This window comes from Danio rerio, chromosome 24 (genome assembly GCF_049306965.1).
Source record: "Danio rerio strain Tuebingen ecotype United States chromosome 24, GRCz12tu, whole genome shotgun sequence".
Taxonomy (NCBI): domain Eukaryota; kingdom Metazoa; phylum Chordata; class Actinopteri; order Cypriniformes; family Danionidae; genus Danio; species Danio rerio.
In genome coordinates, this window is record NC_133199.1 from 42,690,001 (window position 1) to 42,712,822 (window position 22,822).

A 22,822-nucleotide genomic window follows, 5' to 3' on the forward strand; every position below is an offset into this window, starting at 1 on the left:
ACATGTTTACTTTTTGTTTTGAGAAGTGTACATGTTTTCATAAGATCTAACCAGGAATGAGTGTTTCTGAGGGTTTGAGGAAATGAGGGTTTACAGAGAATGGTCTAAAAAAGAGCAAATATCCAGTGAGCGGCAGTTCTGAGAGCGCAGAAGCCTTGTTGATGCCAGAGGAGAATGGCCAGACTGGTTCCAGCTGATAGAAAGGCAACAGTGACTCAAATAAGCACTCGTTACAACCGAGGTCTGGAGAAGAGCATCTCTGAACGCACAACACGTCCAACCTTGAGGCAGATGGGCTACAGCAGCAGAAGACCACTTTGGGCCCATTAGAACCAATTAAGCATTGTCAACACCACAGCCTACCTGAGTATTGTTGCTAACTATGTCCATCCCTTTATGACCACAGTGTTCTGATGGCTACTTCCAGCAGGATAACACACCATGTCATAAAGCGTGAATCATCTCAGACTGGTTTATTGAACATGACAATGAGTTCACTGTACTCAAATGGCCTTCACAGTCACCAGAGCTCAATCCAATAGAGCAGCTTTGGGATGTGGTGGATAGGGAGATTGGCATCATAAATGTGCAGTCGACAAATCTGCAGCAACTGTGTGATGCTATCATGTCAATATGGAGGAAAATCTCTGAGGAATATTTCCAGTATCTTGTTGAATCTCTGCCACAAAGGTTTAAGGCAGTTCTGAAGGCAAAGGGGGGTCAAACACGTTACTAGTGCGGTGTACCTAATAAAGTGGCCGGTGAGTGTATAATCTAAAACCATCATAATAGAGTGTTTAATAAAGCGTGTTTTACTAACACTGTGGTGTTTGTGTGTGTGTGCGTGTGTGTGTGTGTGTGTGTGTGTGTGTGTGTGTGTGTGTGTGTGTGTGTGTGTGTGTGTGTTGAAATGCGCACACGGTACCTGCAGGTGGAATGGTGCAGGCTTCAAGACCCCCAGGGCTAGAAGGAACACGAGGCCGTTGTTGGCGCTCACAATCACTCTCCGTCTGCTGCACACGGACTGCAGCAGGGGACTGAGGGATGCTGGGTAATGTTCTAGATTTGGCCAACAGAGGCCTCTGCAGGCGTCTCTCTAGAGACCTGTAACACAAACAATCAATCATGAACAACAGATCAATAATCAATAAGTGCACAAAACAAGATCATTTATGGGGTCATTCCCCTGGAACATCTTACCCAAGTATTACACAAAAAATAAAACAACATATTCACAGTTTGGACTCCACATTTGGATTATCATATTGAAATAAATATTGTAATTGTATTATTATCTGGAAAATAAGCAATGTTTACCCCTTTATCTGATCTGAGTTATTTAGGGTAGTCCTGTATTATATATAATCTGAGCTTTTTCCCTTTTCTTCTCCCTTGTTTTGTTCTTAATTTTTTTGAAGATGTTTTTACAGTGGCCGAGAGAGCTTAACATGCTGCAATTTAAGAAAACACATGCAATTACAAAAAACACCAGCAAACTAAGAAAAGATCTTCATCAGTCTGACAGTATATATGCCGCAAATCCTCACAAGGCAAACACATTTTTAAAAGACATGCTGCATTTTCACACAACGCAAACATTAATAAAACACGCTGCATTTTCTCACAACGCAACGGAAATGTTATGTCAAGGAAATGTCAAGAAGACCCTAAAACGTGGCGGACCAGTTCATCTATTGCTATAATTAAAATTATTATAATTAAAGTCTGTGTATTTAGAACAGTGCACAGGTTTTAATAATTGATTATGGTTTATATTATTTAATATTTATTTACTATTATTTTATTATTGTGTGTCTCTATGTGTTGTGAAATGTAAGTTTTTTTTTGTGTTTTTTTTTTTGTAAATCTGTCCTGTGCTGCCTGTCTTGACCAGAACTTCCTGGTAAAAGAGATGTTGTATCTCAATAAGACATTCCTGGTTAAGTAAGTAAGTAAGTAAGTAAGTAAGTAAGTAAGTAAGTAAGTAAGTAAGTAAATAAGCAAGAAAATAAATTAATATTTTCTTTTCAACTAGATATCTTTTTTATTAATGTCAATTTTATTATTTTTCTTTGTAAAAAATTATTAAATTAAGTAAATAAATAAATAAACAAATAAATAAATAAATAAATAAAAAAGCAAGAAAATAAATACATATTTCTTTGGAACTAGATATATTTTTATTAATGTCAATGTTATTTTATTTCTTTGTGTAAAAAATATAAATAAAGATTATCTTTTAGTCTTTAAATATTGTTCAAATAAATAATGAAATGAATAAATACATTTTTAAAAATGAAGCATTTATTAAAAGGGTCTCAGGGCAGCAAAAATATTTTTCATAGCACTGTTGTCTCTTTTGAAAAGCTTCATATCTATGAGTGTACATCAAATATATGAAAGAGGTCAGTTTTACCCATCTCAAAAAACTTATGATTTTCATACCAGACCATTAGCATCTCTCTCAAAAATAAAAAAAGGTAAAAAGCTACTTTAGTTCTCATCATTGTAGTACACAATGTAATTACAGAAGAGTCCAGCTTTAAATCTGAAAACTTTGAATTTTTGGAGTGAGATGCTAATGGTCTAATCCGATTTTAATAATTTATGCTAAGCTAAGCTAAAAGTGCTCGTGCCAGACCTGGAGATCAGCTGAATGGAATGAAAATAGTAAAACTCAAATATTGAAGACTTGTAAAATGATCCTATTTCCAGCAAAGTGGAGTCTTCCTTTAACCCCTGTTGCGCTTGTGTTGTGAGCAGACTGACCACACCAGATTATAACCAGCTCTGCTTGTTTACAACCTAATTCGTGTAGCTCTTTTAGACTGCGCTGGTCATTATGGAAATGAGTTCTTCAATTTGCATATTGTCATTAGACTCCCATCAGCACTTCATATTCACGATCATGCTGTTTAGTAAATTTGCCTTTCTGTCTTGATCAGTATGTAAAGTATGTAATGACGATTAAACCTGGGCGATAAAGAAAAAAAAATTGACAATCCAATATTTAATCTTTGTGTAATACACTTTGGGATATTAAACATCATTTAACCAGATGAAACAAATATATTTGAAAAAAATACCCTTTTAAAATAATGTGTATTATTCGATATTGGTGAGAATCTGCATAAAGTATAATTAACAAAATTGCAAGCATATGATAAATACAGTTACAAATGAAATAAACTGTGCTTTAGGGTTTTGAGGGAGTCTGACAGTGAATACAGTACACAAATTGAATAACCGGATATTAAATAACACTGTAAACTCTTTATCATATCTATTTACACATTTAGTCATTTATCTATACATAAATACAATATTTAATAAAGTTAAGAACATAATCATTTCATTTGCATAGATGTTTTAAGCATTAATGATAAATGAGCATGTAAACGATCCACTGTGAAAAATAAAGTTATTTTGCAGATAATTGTCTGTATTTTTTTATAGAATTTTCCATTTTTTATTATACAATGAAATATCTGTTGTTTTACACATATGTTCTGTAATAAAGAAAAATTCTTAAAATTACAGTTGGTGACGCAGTGGTGCAGTAGGTGATGCTGTCGCCTCACAGCAAGAAGGTCACTGGGTCGCTGGTTCAAGCCTGGCTAGGTCAGTTGGCGTTTCTGTATGAGTGTGTGTGTGTATGAGTGTGTGTGGATGTTTCCCAGAGATTGGTTGCGGCAGGAAGGGCATCCGCTGCGTAAAAACATGTTGGATAAGTTGGCGGTTCGTTCCGCTGTGGCGACCCCGGATTAATAAAGGGACTAAGACGACAAGACAATGGTTTTGAAGTTTAACCGATATATCTTTCAAATATTTGTCTATATTATAGTTTTATAGTTATATTTATAGTGTTTGATGACAACAGCAATTGTTTGTACCTAAGCTTTTTTTCAATAATTCTTTCAGAAGTTTTTTTTTTTTTCAGTTGTAAAGGTGTGTTAAAAGTGGAACAATGTATGGAATATTAAGAGATTTCATGCATAATTACATAAATTAATCTGTATAAGTACATTAATAACCTGCATAATCAAAGTAATTATCCTTAAAATCACATTAGTTAATCTGTATAATTACATTAATAAATTATATATTTACAGTATTAATTTGTAAAATGGGCGACGCAGTGGCACAGTAGGTAGTGCTGTCACCTCACAGCAAGAAGGTTGCTGGTTCGAGCCTCGGCTGGGTCAGTTGGCGTTTCTATGTGGAGTTTGCATGTTCTCCTTGTGTTTGCATGTTTCCGGTTTCCCCCACAGTCCAAAGACATTTGGTACAGGTGAATTGGGTAGGCTAAATTGTCCGTAGTGTATGTGTGTGCGAGTGTGTTTGGAGAGATGGGTTGCCTCAGGAAGGGCATCCGCTGCATAAAAAATGTGCTGGATAAATTGGCGGTTCATTCCGCTGTGGCGACCCCGGGTTAATAAAGGGACTAAGCCGAAGAGAAAATGAATGAATTTGTAAAATGACAGTAATAATCGGTGTAATTTCGGTAATAATTAGTAAAATGGCAGTAATAACCTGCACAATTACAGCTAAAATCTGTAATAACTTGTAATTATGAAACAAGAAATTACTGTTTTTCTACAGATTATCTACATTTTTCAATTTTTTTTTTTCGTTTTTTTACAGTAATTTTCTGGCGCCCCTGCTGCTTTTATTAAGGGTTTTCTTTCTTACAGTGTAAGAAAACCCTACACTTCCTAATCTGCAATTGCCTCTCTGGATATACCAATAACTGTACTCAAAAAATAATAATAATAATAATAATAAATTTCTAATACTTTCCTTCTTAGACTTTACAGAGCTGAAACTTGCCTACAGCACTTATTCATTGTTGCTCTTATAGTTGTGTAAATTGCTTCCTTGTCCTCATTTGTAAGTCGCTTTGGATAAAAGCGTCTGCTAAATGTAAATGTAAATGTGTACACTTTTTGCTGACTTCATGGTTCCACGTTCTAATAATGACTCAATGTGGCTCTTGGTCAATTAGCGATGCTCAGGTGACACTGCAAATGCTGCGATATGAAAATAAGGATGGTAAAATGATATATTGTGCACCCCTGATAAAGTCAAACGGTCAGTAAGGTTGTCGTAAAAACATTACAGAACAGCATCCTTCAATGATGCAGGATGAGAGTAACAGTGTGTGTAGATTTGGCTGTGAATATCTGGCAACGCTGGAGCTGTGAATTCCAAACGGCATGAGGAAATTCAACAGCAGAATGCGACGGCGTCTGTCTGTGATCTCAACAGCCTCGGCTTATGCAACACCATTACCATCCAAAACACTGGAGCAAAGAAAAATCAAACAAAATGAAGATGTTCTGCATTTCAAAAAGCCCGGATACAATAATCTCACTATACGAAAACATTAACAGGAGTAAATAAATAGAAAGCCCAGATGTGGAGAGCAGCTGTCGAGCGTCTGAATGAGCTCTGATGATAAACACTTCTACTACTGATCAATAATTAAAGGCTTCATGGAGTTTTTCCATCTTGCTTTTTACATAAAACGTATAAAAATAATTTCTAGGGCTAATAACGAAAATGCAATTTTATTAATGTTCTCTAATGAGTTTGAAAACCTGGTTGCCTGAAATAAAAGTCGATTTAATATTTAAGGAGTAAAATCAAGAGTAGGAGATTTCATGAAATCAAAATCGACTGTGTGTTATTACTGTAAATCATCAGTCTGTGTTTATCCGAACTGAAAAAAGAAAAGTTTTGTTCTTAAACTTTTGTTATGCTCTGCCCATGGCACTACAAGTATTTATTTAATCCACCTCTATCCTGTAAACACCAGGTTTTATTCAAGTATAAACACTGGACTTTGTGATCCAATCAGTACAGTGATGAAGTAGTCCTGACTTTTTTTAAATAGGTTTCAAAAATATATTTGTTGTGTATATATCTGCAAAGTGCTTTAAATTTCCATAAAAGCACTAAGTATATAAATATAAGGAATTATTATTGTTTGAATATTAATATTATTATTATTATTATATACTGGGAATACACTCACCGGCCACTTTATTAGGTACACCTGTCCAACTGCTCGTTAGAGCAAATTTCTAATCAGCCAATCACACGGCAGCAATTTAATGCATTTAGACATGTGGACATGGTAAAGGCAATCTGCTGCAGTTCAAACTGAGCATCAGAATGGGGAAGAAATAGGATTTAAGTGACTTTGAACGTGGCATGGTTGTTGCTGCCAGAAGGGCTGGTCTGAGTATTTCAGAAACTGCTGATCTACTGGGATTTTCACGCACAACCACCTCTAGGGTTTACAGAGAATGGTCTGAAAAAGAGAAAATATCCAGTGAGCAGCAGTTCTGTGGGCGCAAATGCCTTGTTAATGCCAGAGGACAGAGGAGAATGGCCAGACTGGTTCCAGCTGATGGAAAGGCAACAGTAACTCAAATAAGCACTCGTTACAACCGAGGTCTGCAGAAGAGCATCTCTGAACACACAACACGTCCAACCTTGAGGCGGATGGGCTACAGCAGCAGAAGACCACACCGGGTGCCGCTCCTGTCAGCTAAGAACAGGAAACTGAGGCTACAATTCACACAGACTCACCAAAACTGGACAATAGAAGAGTGGAGAAACGTTGCCTGGTCTGATGAGTCTCCATTTCTGCTGCCACATTCAGATGGTTGAGTCAGAATTTGGCATCGACAACATGAAAGCATGGATCCATCCTGCTCTGTATCAATGGTTCAGGCTGGTGCTGGTGGTGTAATGGTGTGGGGGAGATTTTCTTGCCACACTTTAGGCTCATTAGTCCCAACTGAGCATTGTGTCAACGCCACAGCCTACCTGAATATTGTTGCTGACCATGTCCATCCCTTTATGACCACAGTGTACACATCTTCTGATGGCTGCTTCCAGCAGGATAACGCACCATGTCATAAAGCGTGAATCATCTCAGACTGGTTTCTTGAACATGACAATGAGTTCACTGTACTCAAATGGCCTCCACAGTCACCAGATCTCAACGGAACGGGAGATTGGCATCATGGATGTGCAGCCCACAAATCTGCAGCAACTGCGTGATGCTCTCATGTCAATATGGAGCAAAATCTCTGAGGAATATTTCCAGTATCTTGTTGAACCTATGGCATGAAGGATTAAGCCAGTTCTGAAGGCAAAAGGGTACTAGTAAGGTATACCTAATAAAGTGGCCATTTTAAGTGGTATTTTAAATTAAGTGCGTATATACAAGTATAAGTTGAAGTAACACAATTAATAAAACAAGATTAAAACGTAGAGAGAAAAATAAATGAAAACTTCAAATAGAAACAGAAATATCGCACAATTGGTGTGTGATGTATGTGTGACAAAGCCACAAAATAGCAATAACACAACTTACAATTTAAAACCATGATAATCATGAGAAGCTTATTAACTAAATATTCTAACACACGATAAAAAATATGTAATAGTAACCTGACAGAAAATCAGTCATCATTTTATTCAATAAAAGAAGCACATTATTTCTCCTTTTGTGCTCAAAAAAAGAAAATCCTCAGGTATTGAACAACACAAGGAGGTGAGTACATCATAACACAGTTCATCAATCTCTGTCTCCAGCTTTCCAGATATTTCTCCAGAGAGAAACACCCAAATAACCTCACAAGTGAAAAAAAAATCTCACCAGAAATCATCTGAGCTGCCCTAAATTCATGGTACAGCTCAATTCTCAAGCCATAACACCTCACTCCTCTAAATCTGTTCTTCTCTTCCCCAAAGTAAATCCGATTCAACAACCCTTCACCCCAAATCAAACATCTCTGACGGCATTCATAGGTTTGATGTCTGAGCATTCACACCTTTCTTTTGAACGGTTGATGACTAAAACATCCTGATGATACAGTTCCACCCCAGCCAATCACAGGCCCCCGGCTCCTCCCACCCTCTAGAGTCTTTAATCTGATTGGCCGCCTAATTCACTAATCCAGCCTTGCTCTGTCCACCCACTGACCAGACGATTTCTGCCCCGTCCAGGTGAACTGACCGCACTTAAACACTCGGAGAAACACAAATCTGCTTCATATCACGCTGCATGGAACTCTTCAAACATCACTCTTCAAGTATCCTATCAACAAAACATGCATGACAGATTACCAAAAAAAAATCACATATTTAGCTGTACAAAGACACACACACACACAGAATTCCCCAAATGCCCAGTGTTCCCGTTGCAGTTTTTCTAGAGTATACCTGGCTTCTGCCACCGTACAGCAGTAACTGCCGCTGCGTCGCGCATCTCTCCGAGCCATGAGCTCATCCCTGGAACGCCGACGGTTAAAGTAATCCGTAAGTTTCCCAAAACTTGCCATTGTGTCCCTGGCATCTGCGTTGTGCTCGCTCTTTACCTGAGTGTCATATTCACACACTCATTCTCCTCATATCTTCCTGATTCCCCCATAAACAGCATCGGAGACGTGCAGAGCTCCTGCTCAGTCACACACTCAAAACAGCAAGTTCCTTTAAAAGCAGAGCGAGATGAGAGAGACGCGATGTGTGTGTGTGTGTGTGTGTATGTATGCATGCATGTGTGTGTGTGTGTTTCAGGATTTCTCCCTGCGGAGCATCATCAGTGCTGCGGCAACATCAGCAGCATCCTGAATCTCCCTGTGAGCCTCGCTCTCCCGCTCGCTCTCTCTTTCCCTCTTGCTCTCTCTCTCTCTCAGACGTGTGGAAGAATTAATACAATCTGGAGCAGAGGAGGGGAAAAGCTGAATGACTCGAGATGAAAAAGGAAGCAGAGAATGAAACGATGAAAAGTAGAATCAGTGATGTTTTTTCTTTTTTTACAGCTGTTCTGAATTCAGAATGATGCATCTCTATTTTTGTGTGTCTATGTGTGTGTCTGTGTGTAAGAAACACAGACTGGGGCTATACTTCAGACAATGCAGTTCACAAAATACAGAATAATGTTGTTGCTGTTACAAATATAAAAAAATATCTGAATAAAATAAAATAATAAAATGAAAATAAAATAAAATTTATTTTATTTTATTAAAATAATACAAAATAATAAACTAAAATAAAATATAAAATTAAATTAAATTAAATTAAATAAAATACAAAAATTATAATAAAATACAATAAAACAATAAAATAATAAAATAAAATAATAAAATAATAAAATAATAATATAATACAATAAAATATGATACAATTATAAAATAAAAAAATAATAAAATTAAAAAATTAAATAATAAAATTAAATAAAAATAAATAACAAAATTAAACTAAATTAAATAAATAAAAATAAAGAGCCTCCGCTGCGTAAAACATATGCTGGATAAAAAGGAACTAAGTTTAAATTAAATTAAATTAAATTAAATTAAATTAAATTAAATTAAATTAAATTAAATTTAATTTAATTTAATTTAATTTAATTTAATTTAATTTAATATGTACCATTTAACATTACGTTTAAAATTAAAAATTAATCAAATTTATGCTGTAGTTGTCATTATTCTCTCTCTCTTTCTCAGACGTGTGGAGAAGATAATAGGATCTGGAGCAGAAGAGGGAAAAAATGAATGACTGAAGACAAAAAAAGCAGAGAATGAAGCGACACAGACAGGAGTTATTCTGCATTGAGTACAACACATCTTCGTTGTTTGTGTGTTTTGTAAGTATGTGTGCGTGTTTGTGTGTTTGTGTGTGTGTGTGTGTGTGTGTGTGTGTGTGTGTGTGTGTGTGTGTGTGTGTGTGACAAAACAAATAATTATAATATCAATATTAGCTGAAACAGGTGACAGAATTAATCTGATCTGAAGCAGTGAAGTGTAAAATGAATGACTTAAGATGAAAACGAATTCTAGTGAAAGGCTAGAATCTGTGTTTTTATTGTCCAGCTTTCTCTGCATTCAGAACAGCGCATCTCCATTTGTGTGTGTGTGTGTGTGTGTGTGTGTGTGTGTGTGTGTGTGTGTGTGTGTGTGTGTGTGTGCACGCACTTCAGTGAATGGAGTTCACTAAATCAATACTGCCAGAGGACGGCAGAGCTATGTCTTTTATTTGCTCCTCTGCATTCCTCAACCTGTTGGCCAGAAATCTAATTAAAATACAATGGAAATTCACCCAAAAAAATGAAAACGACCGGCACCATCAGGCTGGCCCACTTTTCACTGTTGCAAGCGGAACTGCATTTCTATTGCACATTCATGAGAGATTTACAGGACCGGCTCGCAGTGAGAGTCAAATGTGTTCTGCTGTATTATTTTGTGCAGGTATATTTTCCTCCCTGCAGCAACTCATTTCTGCGGCTGTCAGCAGTTTTTTTTTTATACCATGTTAGAAATATAAATATATCCTAAAATTCTTTATGAATTATATTATCTTATAAAACTAAAGTAGATCCAGGATTAGAAGCCTTACAGGTTTATTGGCAAATCGACTCAAAGCGGAGCACTGTTATATAAGACTGTAGGGATTATTCTGTGAAAACAACCATCCTTAATGTATTTTATCCAGCTTATTACACAGCTACTTGCCACAAAACAAAAACATTAGACACAAAGTATTGTTCTGAGCTGTAACAGTTTATTACTTCTTTAATTAAACACAAAGCTGACACAAACGAAAACAGCTGATGGAGTATACACTAACCTGCACATTATTCAGACACAAGATGGCGCCAAACAGTCAAAACAAAGCTGACACAAACTAAAACAGCTGATGGAGTATACACTAACCTGCACATTATTCAGACACAAGATGGCGCCAAACAGTCAAAACAAAGCTGACACAAACTAAAACAGCTGATGGAGTATACACTAACCTGTGCATTATTCAGACACAAGATGGTGCCAAACAGTCTAATACAAAGCTGACACAAACAAAAACAGCTGATGGAGTATACACTAACCTGTGCATAATCCAGACACAAGATGGCTCAAACAGTCAAAAACACAAAGCTGACACAAACTAAAACAGCTGATAAAGTATACACTAACCTGTGCATTATTCAGACACAAGATGGCTCAAACAGTCAAAAATACAAAGCTGACACAAACAAAAACAGCTGATGGAGTATACACTAACCTGTGCATTATTCAGACACAAGATGTCGCCAAACAGTCAAAAATACAAAGCTGACACAAACAAAAACAGCTGATGGAGTATACACTAACATGAGCATTATTCAGACACAAGATGGCGCAAAACAGTCAAAAACACAAAGCTGACACAAACTAAAACAGCTGATGGAGTATACACTAACATGAGCATTATTCAGACACAAGATGGCGCAAAACAGTCAAAAATACAAAGCTGACACAAACAAAAACAGCTGATGGAGTATACACTAACCTGAGCATTATTCAGACACAAGATGGCGCAAAACAGTCAAAAATACAAAACTGACAGAAACGAAAACAGCTGATGGAGTATACACTAACCTGCGCATAATCTAGACACAAGATGGCGCCAAAAAGTTAAAAGTGCAAAGCTGACACAAACGAAAACAGCTGATGGAGTATACACTAACCTGCACATTATTTGGACACAAGATGGTGTCAAACAGTCAAAAACACAAAGCTGACAAAAATGAAAACAGCTGATGGAGTATACACTAACCTGCGCATTATTCCGACACAAGATGGTGCCAAACACAAAGCTGATAGAAACACAAAGAAGCCTTGTTATGTGGGAAATGTATACATTGGAATGAAATGACCAATCAGAAGCAAGTATTCCAGACATTCAGTAATAATACAGCATAAAAAGAGCTCAAAATAGTGATTTTTTATTTATTTCAGCTTTTCTGCACTCAGCCTCTATATTTGTGTGTGTGTGTGTGTGTGTGTGTGTGTGTGTGTGTGTGTGTGTGTGTGTGTGTGTGTGTGTGTGTGTGTGTGTGTGTGTGTGTGAATCATTCTTTGATAAAGACAGCAGGCTGGGCTGTACTTCAGAGACTGCAGTTCACAAAATCAATACTGCCAGAGGATGCCAGAGCATCGCTTGTGTTTTTTTTTTTTTCTTCTTCTTTTTGTTTTGGCAGCACTGCATCCGTTTCAACTTGTTGGCTACATGCTGGAATGAAAAAGCATCATCAGACTGGCTCATTTTTTGCCGGTTGCAAGCAAAAGTGCATTGATATCGCACATTGCTGGCAGATTTACAGCACTGTGTCCCCTGCTCGCAATGACAATCAATTGTGTTCTGCTGTATTATTTTGTCCAAGTATATTTTCCTCCCTGCAGAGTCTCACTTATGCTGCTGTCTGCAGATTTCCTCTCCAACTCGAGGCTGAACACGGTGGATGAACATAACAGAATGTACTGTACAGGTCAAGCTAATCAAGCGAGCGAAATCAAGCAGATTACCAAAGCAAATGCAAATCACACACACACATCCCTCTTGTTTCCTGAAGCAAACATTCTTAAGACATTTAATTGTTTTAAACAGATAGTGTGTGATATAATGCTGCTTTCTCTTTGAATAATAGATCTAGTTTATTAAATATTACATTTTATTGCTTGCTATTTCCTTTTTTAAATCACAACATTTTCTGGGTGAACTAAAGCACAAAATGCAATTAATCCTGAATGCTTCTCTTTCTTTAAATGTCCTTGAAGGTCTCTTCTCCTTACCAAAGCTGTATTTACTCACCAAAAATGAATCTGAGAAAATTATTAGGCTTTCTGTGAAATTTTAAGTCTAATATTTCCCATGTGAGGTTTTTCAGTGTTTCCATAATATTTTTTTTTCTTCTGGAAAAAGTCTTGTTTCTTTTAGTTTGGCTGGCACAAAAGCAGTTTTTATCAATTTTAAAACCATTTTCAGAGTTTGGTGTATAAACAATTGTTATGGTTGGTTGGCATTTTATTTTATTTCTTCTGTTGTTGTTGTTTAATTTTTTACTTATTTTTTATTTTTTTATAAATATATCTGGGGGTTAATAATTGTCATAATCATTTAGATCCTTGTTTACTTCTCAATCTCTATGTCAAAATGTACAATAATCTTCTAAAATGTCTGATATTTGTAAATTTTAAAAAATTTCTATAAATAAAGTTGGGAAAAAAAAACAAAAAAAAAAACATTTTCAGTGCAATATTATTACCCCAGTGCTTCCCACACACTTGGGCGGGTCGCCGGGGTATATTAAAGGCTGCCCAAGTATATTTAGTCACACATCTTATTTTAGTATCATCTTTTTACACTTTTTTTTTATCCCCCGCAAGATAGCCAAACATTTGCGATCCAGTAACCAGTGGACAATCTTCTCTTGTTACTCGTTTCGTAGGCTACTGCTGGTTGTGTATGTGTGGAAGAACTGTCAACCCTCCCGGAGACAGACTCACATGCTCTGCAGTAGGGTTGTAAATCAACTATCAAACTAAATAAGGCAGGTGTGAAAGCACCCTAAAACGTCTTAGTGTAAAGGGGTCTTAATTAACCTGATTAACCTGGTTAATCCTTTAAATTGCATGTTAAGCTGAATACTAGAATTTTGCAAAATAACTAAAATATGATGTGCTGTCATCATGGCAAACACAAAAGAAATGAGTTGTTTATAAATTGGGTTATGTTTAAAAATGTGCTTAAAAATATTATCTCCATTAAACAGCACAGGGGAAACACTTGAAAAAGGATCTCATAGGAGAGCTAATCATTTCGACTTCAGGTGTGTTATGCAATAGTTTGCAATAAAATGCTGTAACAATAACATAGATGATAATGATGATGATGATGATGATGATGATGATGATATAAAGTGCCCTTGGGAGAAACATCAAAAATAGCATGTGTGTGTCACGACTTCAGCGATCAATAAAGCTTCAGATCACAGCCATGAGAAGTCATACATTACACACACTGCTGCTCTAAACGTACATTTCCTGACTCTCTCATATCAACCATCTGATCTTGTGCGCAATGAAACAGAGATCTCATATGATACTAAGCTGCAGCACAACACAGCAACGGTGACTCAGCCAATGATCCAATAATGAGTCAAGAAAATGAACATGCTTTCTTTGATTTCACTGCACTGGAAATAGAAGGTTGAGTGGAGTGCAGTGCATTGTGGGATACAGTATTTCAAGCGCAGCAAAAGTTGCAAGGTATCTGGATGTGCATACAGAGCACAATATAAATACTCTATCCTATAAAAATAGCAGAAGCAGTGTGCCTGTCCACAGAGAATCATTCACAGATATGATGAAGATGAAACATTGCCCTCTAGTGTCTTCTGCTCTCTTTCTCACACAGCAGGGTGTTTCCAAATCTGGCCTTTTTGTGTGTTTGTTTGCTATAATCAAGTCATCGGTGCATCAACTAACCCAGAAAACATGAAAGAATACAAGCCAATTACACTTTCCCTGCAAGTATGTGGAAGATGTGCTGTTCAGAACTTCAGATTTCCCTCCCCTATAGTGACGCGCATATGAAGGGGATCCTATTATATTACCATCCTTGAATCTGTACATTAACACACACAGTACAATGGTTTACTTGCTGTAGCAGCTGGGGATGTCTACAAACGTACTGCTGCTGGATGAACAACGAACATAAGAGTCACAATCATCAAGCTGTGGTGAAAAATTGCTAGAGAGATCAATTCTGAGATTTCCAAATGCATGACTATTTTCTCTTTAATTAATTGAGAGCAAAACTTTGAACAGCAGATGGCGCTCTAGTTTTAGTTTATGCTAGTTTAACACTAGACAGCATTTTAGGCTAGTTTTTAACAGTAGATATTACTCTAGACTAGTTGTAACAGCAGACGGTGCTCTAGGCTAGTTTTTAACAGCAGACGGTGCTCTAGGCTAGTTTTTAATAGTAGACAGTGCTCTAGGCTAGTTTTTAACAGCAGACTGTGCTCTAGGCTAGTTTTTAATAGTAGAGGGCGCTCTAGGCTAGTTTTTAATAGTAGACTGCGCTGTAGGCTAGTTTTTAACAGCACACGGCGCTCTAGGCTAGTTTGTAATAATAGACGGCACTCTAGGCTAGTTTTTAACGGCAGACAGCGCTCTAGGCTAGTTTTTAATAGTAGACGGCGCTCTAGGCTAGTTTTTAACAGCAGACGGCCCTCTAGGCTAGTTTTAACAGAAGACAGCAATCTATGCTAGTTGTAACAGCAGTCGCAATCTAGGCTAGTTTTAAAAGCAGACGTCGCTCTAGGCTAGTGTTTAACAGCAGACAGTGCTCTAGGCTAGTGTTTAACAGCAGACGGTGCTCTAGGCTAGTGTTTAACAGCAGACGGTGCTCTAGGCTAGTGTTTAACAGCAGACAGTGCTCTAGGCTAGTGTTTAACAGCAGACGGTGCTCTAGGCTAGTGTTTAACAGCAGACGGTGCTCTAGGCTAGTGTTTAACAGCAGATAGCACTCTAGGCTAGTTTTTAACAGCAGATGGAGCTCTAGGCTAGTTTTTAACAGCAGATGGTGCTCTAGGCTAGTTTTTAACAACAGATGGAGCACTAAACAAGTTTTAACAGCAGACAGCAATCTAGGCTAGTTTTTAAAGGCAGACAACAATCTAGGCTGGTTTTAACAGCAGTTGATGCTCTAGGCTGGTTTTAACAGCAGATGGTGCTCTAGGCTAGTTTTTCAATAGTAGACTGTGCTCTAGGCTAGTTTTTAACAGCAGACGGTGCTCTAGGCTGGACTTTAATTAACAAGTAACAGTTGACATTTTGGCGGTGTGAGATTAACTTGTTTTGTTGTTTCTAGAGTGTCATAATAGCATGTAAGGGCACTGCCATCTTCTAGAGAGCTCATTTGCTTTCAAAGGAACTCGCACAAATATTGAAGCAAATTGTACAAGCTATAATACATTTTTAGAAGTGTTAAGTACTTTGAGCTGAAACTTCACAGACACTTTCTGAGAACACCAGAGAATTATTTAATATCTTGTGAAAAGGAGCATGTTGTGTCCCCTTTAAAACTACACATCACTGATGCTGAAGGTTCTGCTGGTGGTTTGTCATGTCGCTCCGTCACCCTCAGGACAGCTCACATACGCACAAGAGAAACCAAGCCAGCGCCGCTGACACATGTGGATTTAATAAAGCACTGCGCCTCAGGCACTTCTCCCCTGTGCCCGAAAAACTATGACACTCTAAAGACAAATGAATTTCACCTTAAGCACCTGTGTTACTTGTGGTATAAATAAGGCTCTGCTTTTTGGCCGCTCCCACCGACAATTGAAGTCAAAATCATTCTCCCTCTGAATTTTTTTTCTTTTTCAAATATTTCCCAAATGATGTTTAACAGGGCAATGAATTTTTTACAGTATTTCCTATAATATATTTCCTTCTGGAGAAAGTCTTATTTGTTTTATTTTTGAATCATTTTAAGGCCAATATTATTAGCACTTTTACATCCCTCGATGTTTGTCTGTTAATTTATTTATTTCGTTTCTAGGTTGCACTGTTGTGTTTTCTTTCCCTCTACTGAAGAGAGTTTTCCGGGAGACAGACCAAAATAGGAGACGGGTCTGAAATACGGGAGACTCCCGGGAGAAACGGAAGCGTTGGCAGGTATGGAGGAAAGCCTGTCTCACCGTGCGCGTGATCCTCTCATTTGGTGTTCACCTGTTTTCTTTTGCTTGCGCGAAAAGCTGTATTTGTCAGTTGTCCTGCTTTTCGATTACAAGATCACATTTGTATGAATATTGACAAACGGTCATAAACAGTTTAGTGACGACGAGCCAGCACTGACAATTTAAAAGTTAGTTTCAGCCAGCCAAAGTGGCTAGTGGGAGTGGCTGTCTAACCCCCCACAACTAAAATCTACCCGCATTTGGGTGTTAATGTAAAGCCATGTGGATGCTTCTCCACTTTGAATTTTTACCGGAAATAGAAACCATCTAATAATACTTGGCAAACTCTTTTTAGCATACTATGGTTTGGAACATGCTAAGTCTATTTTCGATAAATAGTATGCGAATTGGGATGACGTGTTGTTGTGTAGTGATTTTGGGTTTGGAGACAGTTGATTTAAAAACGCTTCTCTCATTGGCGCCGGTAGCCTAGTGAAACTGCGCGCTAACATATAGAACCAACATGCTCATAGCGCCCTGAGTTCGATTCCCGGCTCGAGGTCCTTTGCCGATCCTTCCCCTCCCAATGCTTTCCTGTCTGAATTCTCTACTATCCTGTCATAATAAAGATGAAAAAAAATTCTATTTGTCTGTTCCTAATTTAACCCCTAGACTTTTATAGTGATGTAACAGCAATGCTTGTTTTTGATTGTCTACAGAACAAACCACTGCTTTACAATGACTTGTCTATCACCTTAACTTGCCTAACTAAACATTTTAATGTCACTTTAAGTCAGGGGTGTCAAACGTACGGCCCGCGGGCTGGATCAGGCCCGCAAACGAATTTAATGTGGCCCGCGAGATGATTCTGTGAGCTGCAATTTTTCAATAAAATATACTGCTGTTTCAATTGTGTCCATTGGATGGCGCAATAGCAAACTTAATTTCATCCCATCCACATGCCTGAGTCAGCATCAATTTGACAGGCGTCTTAGAGAGAAAGACCTCATACCTTTTTTTTGTATCCGTCCAAGAAAAGTAAACATCCGTGATCGATAACCAGTGGAAAATCTTCCCTCGCTCTGCACGTTTCCTACTGCTGGTTCTCTGTGTCCGCGATCTGTCACTCACACAGAAATTCTCAAGTGCTCTGCAGACCCACAAAGACGCGCCTTTTACGACAAAATGCATCCAACCGTAGTTTCTGAATCTCCTAAAATGTCCAGGATTCAGGTTTTACTTTGGCTTTCTAAAGTTGCCGTTACTTGTATGCGTTTTTGCATTGCCATTTCGCAGCTAGAGAAACATCAAATGATAAATCATTTAATAAACGACTCGGATAAACTTTATATTCGGAGAGAACAAAATGACATCCATAATGGCTGCAAAATATTTGTACACCATCAAAAAAGGTTAATCAACTAATTTGCCTTATTTAAATAATCTACACTTTTAATTCTAGCAATTATTGTAAATGTATTATTTTTTTTCAATGATGTCTATTTTTATTCATTTTTTCTGATATTTATTTCTCATTTGCTGCATATTTTAATTTAATAATACTGTAAATGTCATTCTAATATAGCAACTTTAGGGAGGGAGAGAGAGAGAGAGAGAGAGAGAGAGAGAGAGAGAGAGAGAGAGAGAGAGAGAGAGCACCCTTTACCTGTCAGTGTGTGCACATGGCTTCTAAATACCATAAAAGCAAGAGAAATAGTGGATTTCTATTATTTCAACAGCCTTTTTACAATACCTTTAACCCATTGAAAAGAAAAGGTGTATAACAGTGTCATGATAAAAAAAATCTAGTTAAAAATCACATAATTTTTTGTTTTTCGCATGAAGTCGACCATTTATGTGCTGTGGTGAAAAGGTGTTTTTCAATCCGACTACCACTGCAAGTATATTTCAAACCTGTGGTAAGCCCGGCACACTGAGGTGATCTCACGAGGAAATTTAACTCTTTTACGTTTTGTCAGTTTAGTGGCCATTTTGTACAAGTTCAGTCGTATGAAAAGCCTAGGGCCCACTTGAGAACAGATTTTACTCCATGCGGCCCCTGAGCTAAATCGAGTTTGACACCCCTGCTTTAAGCTGAATACTAATATCTTGAAAAATATCTAGTCAAATATTATGTACTGTCATCATGACAAAGATAAAAGAAATCAGCTATTAGAAATGAGTTATTAAAACTAATATGTTTAGGAATTTGTTAAATCAGTTAAACAGAAATTGAAAGGAGGGCTAATAACGCTGACTTCAACTATACACTGAATCGAATCGTTGGCGGCAGTGATGAATGAGAGGAAGGAGGAGCTAAAGCAACTACTTTCACCATTCTCTCAGAGTGCTCTGCATCAAAGCATGACGCCAGAAGTGTTTCCCTTTATAGACGTGATGGGCTTTAAAATCAAACACTAATGAGGTGACAGTCATTCTGGGACTGTAATGCCCTCAGGAAGTGCGTGCATCGTTTCAGCAAAATCACATTCACACTTACTATTGAACGGAGTTGTTATCAGCATCACTGCACATCATCGGCTTTATTTAGCATCTGGGTATAAATATTAAGGTATAAAACATAAATAAAGGGATAGTTCACCCAAAAAGTATCAATTAATCAGTATATACTCACCCTCAAGTGGCTCAAAAACTACTTTTTAAATGTTGAACAAAAAATAAGATATTTTGAAGAATGTTGGAAACCGGTAACCACTGAAATGCATTGTAGGAAAAGCAAATACTATAAGTCAATAATTACTGGTTTCAAACATTCTTCAAAAAATCTTCTTTTGAGTTCAGCTGAAGAAAGGACTTCAAATGGGTTTGGAACAAGTGGAGGATGAGGAAATGTTGACATAAGGTTCAGTTTTGGGTGAACGACCCATTTAAAGAAGGAATTGGCAGTAATTAAGTTATTGATGCGCATGATTAACCAATATTTGGTGGATATTATTTTATCACCTTGGAAGGTACTATCTGTGTTCTGAATGATTTTGAAATATTGACCTTCAAAGAGTTTGCATTCCATAGCAAACAGTGTGTGTAATATTTGTTTGTTTTGTTTTTATAAAAGTTAAAATGTAAACAACTCATAAAAAATCATTCCATAATGTAATTAAGTTTTCATTTAATAAGAATATGTCAATAACTCAATTTTGACAAAAGTCAGATAAAACCTTATAACTCTAAGGTGACGATTTGTATTAGTCTTGCAGACTTACAGTTTTTTTAAACAAAATAAAATCTATTTAAGTCGACTACGAAATAAGACATAGTACTTCCTTGCTTTGTTTTTTAATGTGAGGTTCATTTATCTTTTATTTTTTTATTTTTTAATCTCTATTATTTGTAATATAACTACAATTTTATGTTACAATAATTATTAGATTGCTTTATAAAACCATAATAAAATGATTAAACACAAAATAAGACATAAACGTAAAATGAAAGTAACACAAACATGTAAACAAGCAAACTTATATTCAAAAGTCTGGGCACCTTAAAATTATATATATATATTAAACATACTAATACTTTTCAGCAAAAATGATTTTTAAAAGTATTTTTTTTGTAAACAGCATTATTTTATTTTAAGTGTGTATTTTGTGCAGGCCATGGCTGGTTTATACCTGTCATGGATAAATAAATAAAACACTAAAATCTCCCTGCCATATCAAAAATGCTGTAAAAAATATCATAATATGTTTGCAGATATTTCAGAAACAGCCTACGAGTTGACGCAAAGCCCTACGCCGTGGGGCGACGTATTCGTGTTGACCTCATGGTTAAAGTTGTTGCACATTCGCCAGTTCCTGCCTCAAAATGAGCGAGCTTGAGCCACTTGTACGTTCAGGAAGCGTTCAGAAAAAACAAAACAGCAGCGAAGAAACTCGAAACAGAGGAACATAAACACCCCACTGCCAACTAGCATTTCGGAAGTGCAATGCAGACCAACAGAAACAGTGCGAAGAACTATAAATGCACAGCTACACGCGTTGCATGCGCCATGGGTTACGCCGGTCTCTAACGCAGAAGTATAAACCAGGCTTTTGAGAGTTCACATGTGGTAGTTATTAATTAGCAAATAATATAAATATTACAAATGTAAACATTAGTTGAGCAGGTTACATTGTAACTGCGTGTCCTAACAACACAGTACGTGACGAGATTTACAGAGATAAGCAATTTGGCACCAGACGAAACATGACAGAGATGTAAATACAACCATTCAGAAGCACAGAATAGTGCACTTACTGCACCACAGCGAAATAGTAAGGTTTATAACCTAATTAATACATTAAACCTCTGTAACATGATAAAATGTACATGCTGAATGACTGATATGTGTTGACTTGCACTGAGTCACTTTTCTAAAGTTCAATATTAAACAGTTTATTTTATTTTCAGGATCTGAGGTTGTAAAATATAAATTTCAGGTGTTGGTTAGAACAAAATTCCTTTTAATATGGAGAATATTCCTTATATCGTACGCCGTTGCTTTTATTTAGAACACAGTATAAAACAGCCAAGCACACTGCTGTTGGTGTCGTCAATCTAGTAACCTTCGCTTCCATTTGTTTTAAACCATGCTGATAATAAAAATAAAAAAAACTTTATGAAATCACTAGAGAGATTTTTGAAAAATGCATTTGACCCCAATATCAGAACAATACCAAAGAGCATAGAATCACCAATAGGTGACACTCTAGTGCAACTTGGGAAACAGCCACTAGATGGCGCGGCAGCCATTTTGGAATGAAAACTCCAAGAGAACTACAGAATATTATAAGTCTGTAAAATAAACTATTAAAGTGCTGATGATTGTCATAGAAAGTGTTGTACTTCCGTGTTTCAGGTTGTATCTCAGCTTTAATGCACTTTTTAAATAAATGCATAAAAAACAAAGCAGCTGCTGGCCATCGACAGCAAAAAGATCCAATGGACAGCCGATCGCTTTCACTCCAAAATAGCGGAATCCGGGGCTGTTTCAAATACACAAGCAGCCAATCAGCAAAAAGGGGCGTGTCATTATTAAAGTGGAGATATATCAAAAAGGGGCGTGGTCCTATTTAATTATGGACATGTTTATTTTGATGCTTTCAGATAACAAGAAAGCACATTTAACCTTCATATCTTGGAGAAATGAAGCTAAACGTGGCCCTTTATACTTTTACTATATCCAAAAGGGTTCTAAAAATATTTTATACTAACTTTTCTCTTTAATTGTAGCAGAAAAACTAAACATCTATTACAATCTGTTATTAGGCAGAATTGGCTTTTTGATCAATCAATATTGAGTACAAGAACAAAAAAAGGAAAATGCAACTATATACATTAAGAATACTTACATTCTTTCATTTGAAATGCTTTAAAAATGACTATAAGAAAACTGTTAGATTTTGAAACACAGATGGAAGAGTTTTGTTTTAATCAGCCAATGCTGATAATCTCAACACGGCCAAATACTGGCTGATTTATAGGCGTATGGATACTCTTGTAAAAGCCCAGTACATCAAGAGCTGTCTTTAGGGCTTTTAAACATGATGAATATTGATGTGCATGATAATGAAATGCAAAACCTGCACACTTACTCCATCAGTGTGTCCGTACTGAATACATCAGCATAAGAGCCCGCGAACATCACGCCAGACCCATCCTGAGAGAAACAGAGAGAGATATAGCTCAGCATACACTTCTGTTCATGTCGGAAAAGAGGAAGAAAACAACACCAGAGATGTTCCTTCCTCTTTACTTTTAAATCATGTTTGGAAGAAAACAAGAAACTGCTTCCAAACAACATTTAAAAATGAAGAGGAACATCTCTGGTGTTGTTTTCCATTTACTTTTTATGATACCAAAATAAGAAAACTTGAGCTAAACTAATATTTCACATAATATATATATATATATATATATATATATATATATATATATATATATATATATATATATATATATATATATATATATATATATATATATATATATGTATATATATATATATATATATATATATATATATATATATATATATATATGTGTAAATATATATATGTGTATATATATATATATATATGTATATATATATATATATATATATATATATATATATATATATATATATATRTGTATATATATATATATATATATATGTATATATATATATATATATATATATGTATATATATATATATACACACACACAGTTGAAGTCAGAATTATTAGCCCCCATGTATAATTTTTCCCAATTTCTGCTTAACTGAAATAACGTTTCTAATCATAATAGTTTTA

General features: G+C 36.3%; 1 protein-coding gene across 3 annotated transcripts in view; it reads right to left on the bottom strand.

Annotated features, from left to right (window-relative positions):
• Window positions 1-22,822, bottom strand: part of ankfn1b (ankyrin repeat and fibronectin type III domain containing 1b) — a 160,574-nt gene that overhangs the window by 131,985 nt on the left and 5,767 nt on the right. For 2 of the 3 annotated variants that reach the window (XM_017353975.4, XM_073941121.1), the window contains exons 2-3: window positions 22,123-22,187; window positions 926-1,104 (exon numbers count right to left, since the gene is read on the bottom strand). In XM_017353975.4, coding sequence (XP_017209464.1) covers window positions 926-1,104; window positions 22,123-22,172 — 229 coding nt within the window. In that variant the 5' untranslated portion in view covers window positions 22,173-22,187. Of the gene's footprint in view, window positions 1-925; window positions 1,105-8,241; window positions 8,738-22,122; window positions 22,188-22,822 lie in introns of all 3 variants that reach the window. The other variant, XM_073941120.1, reaches the window with a different exon arrangement.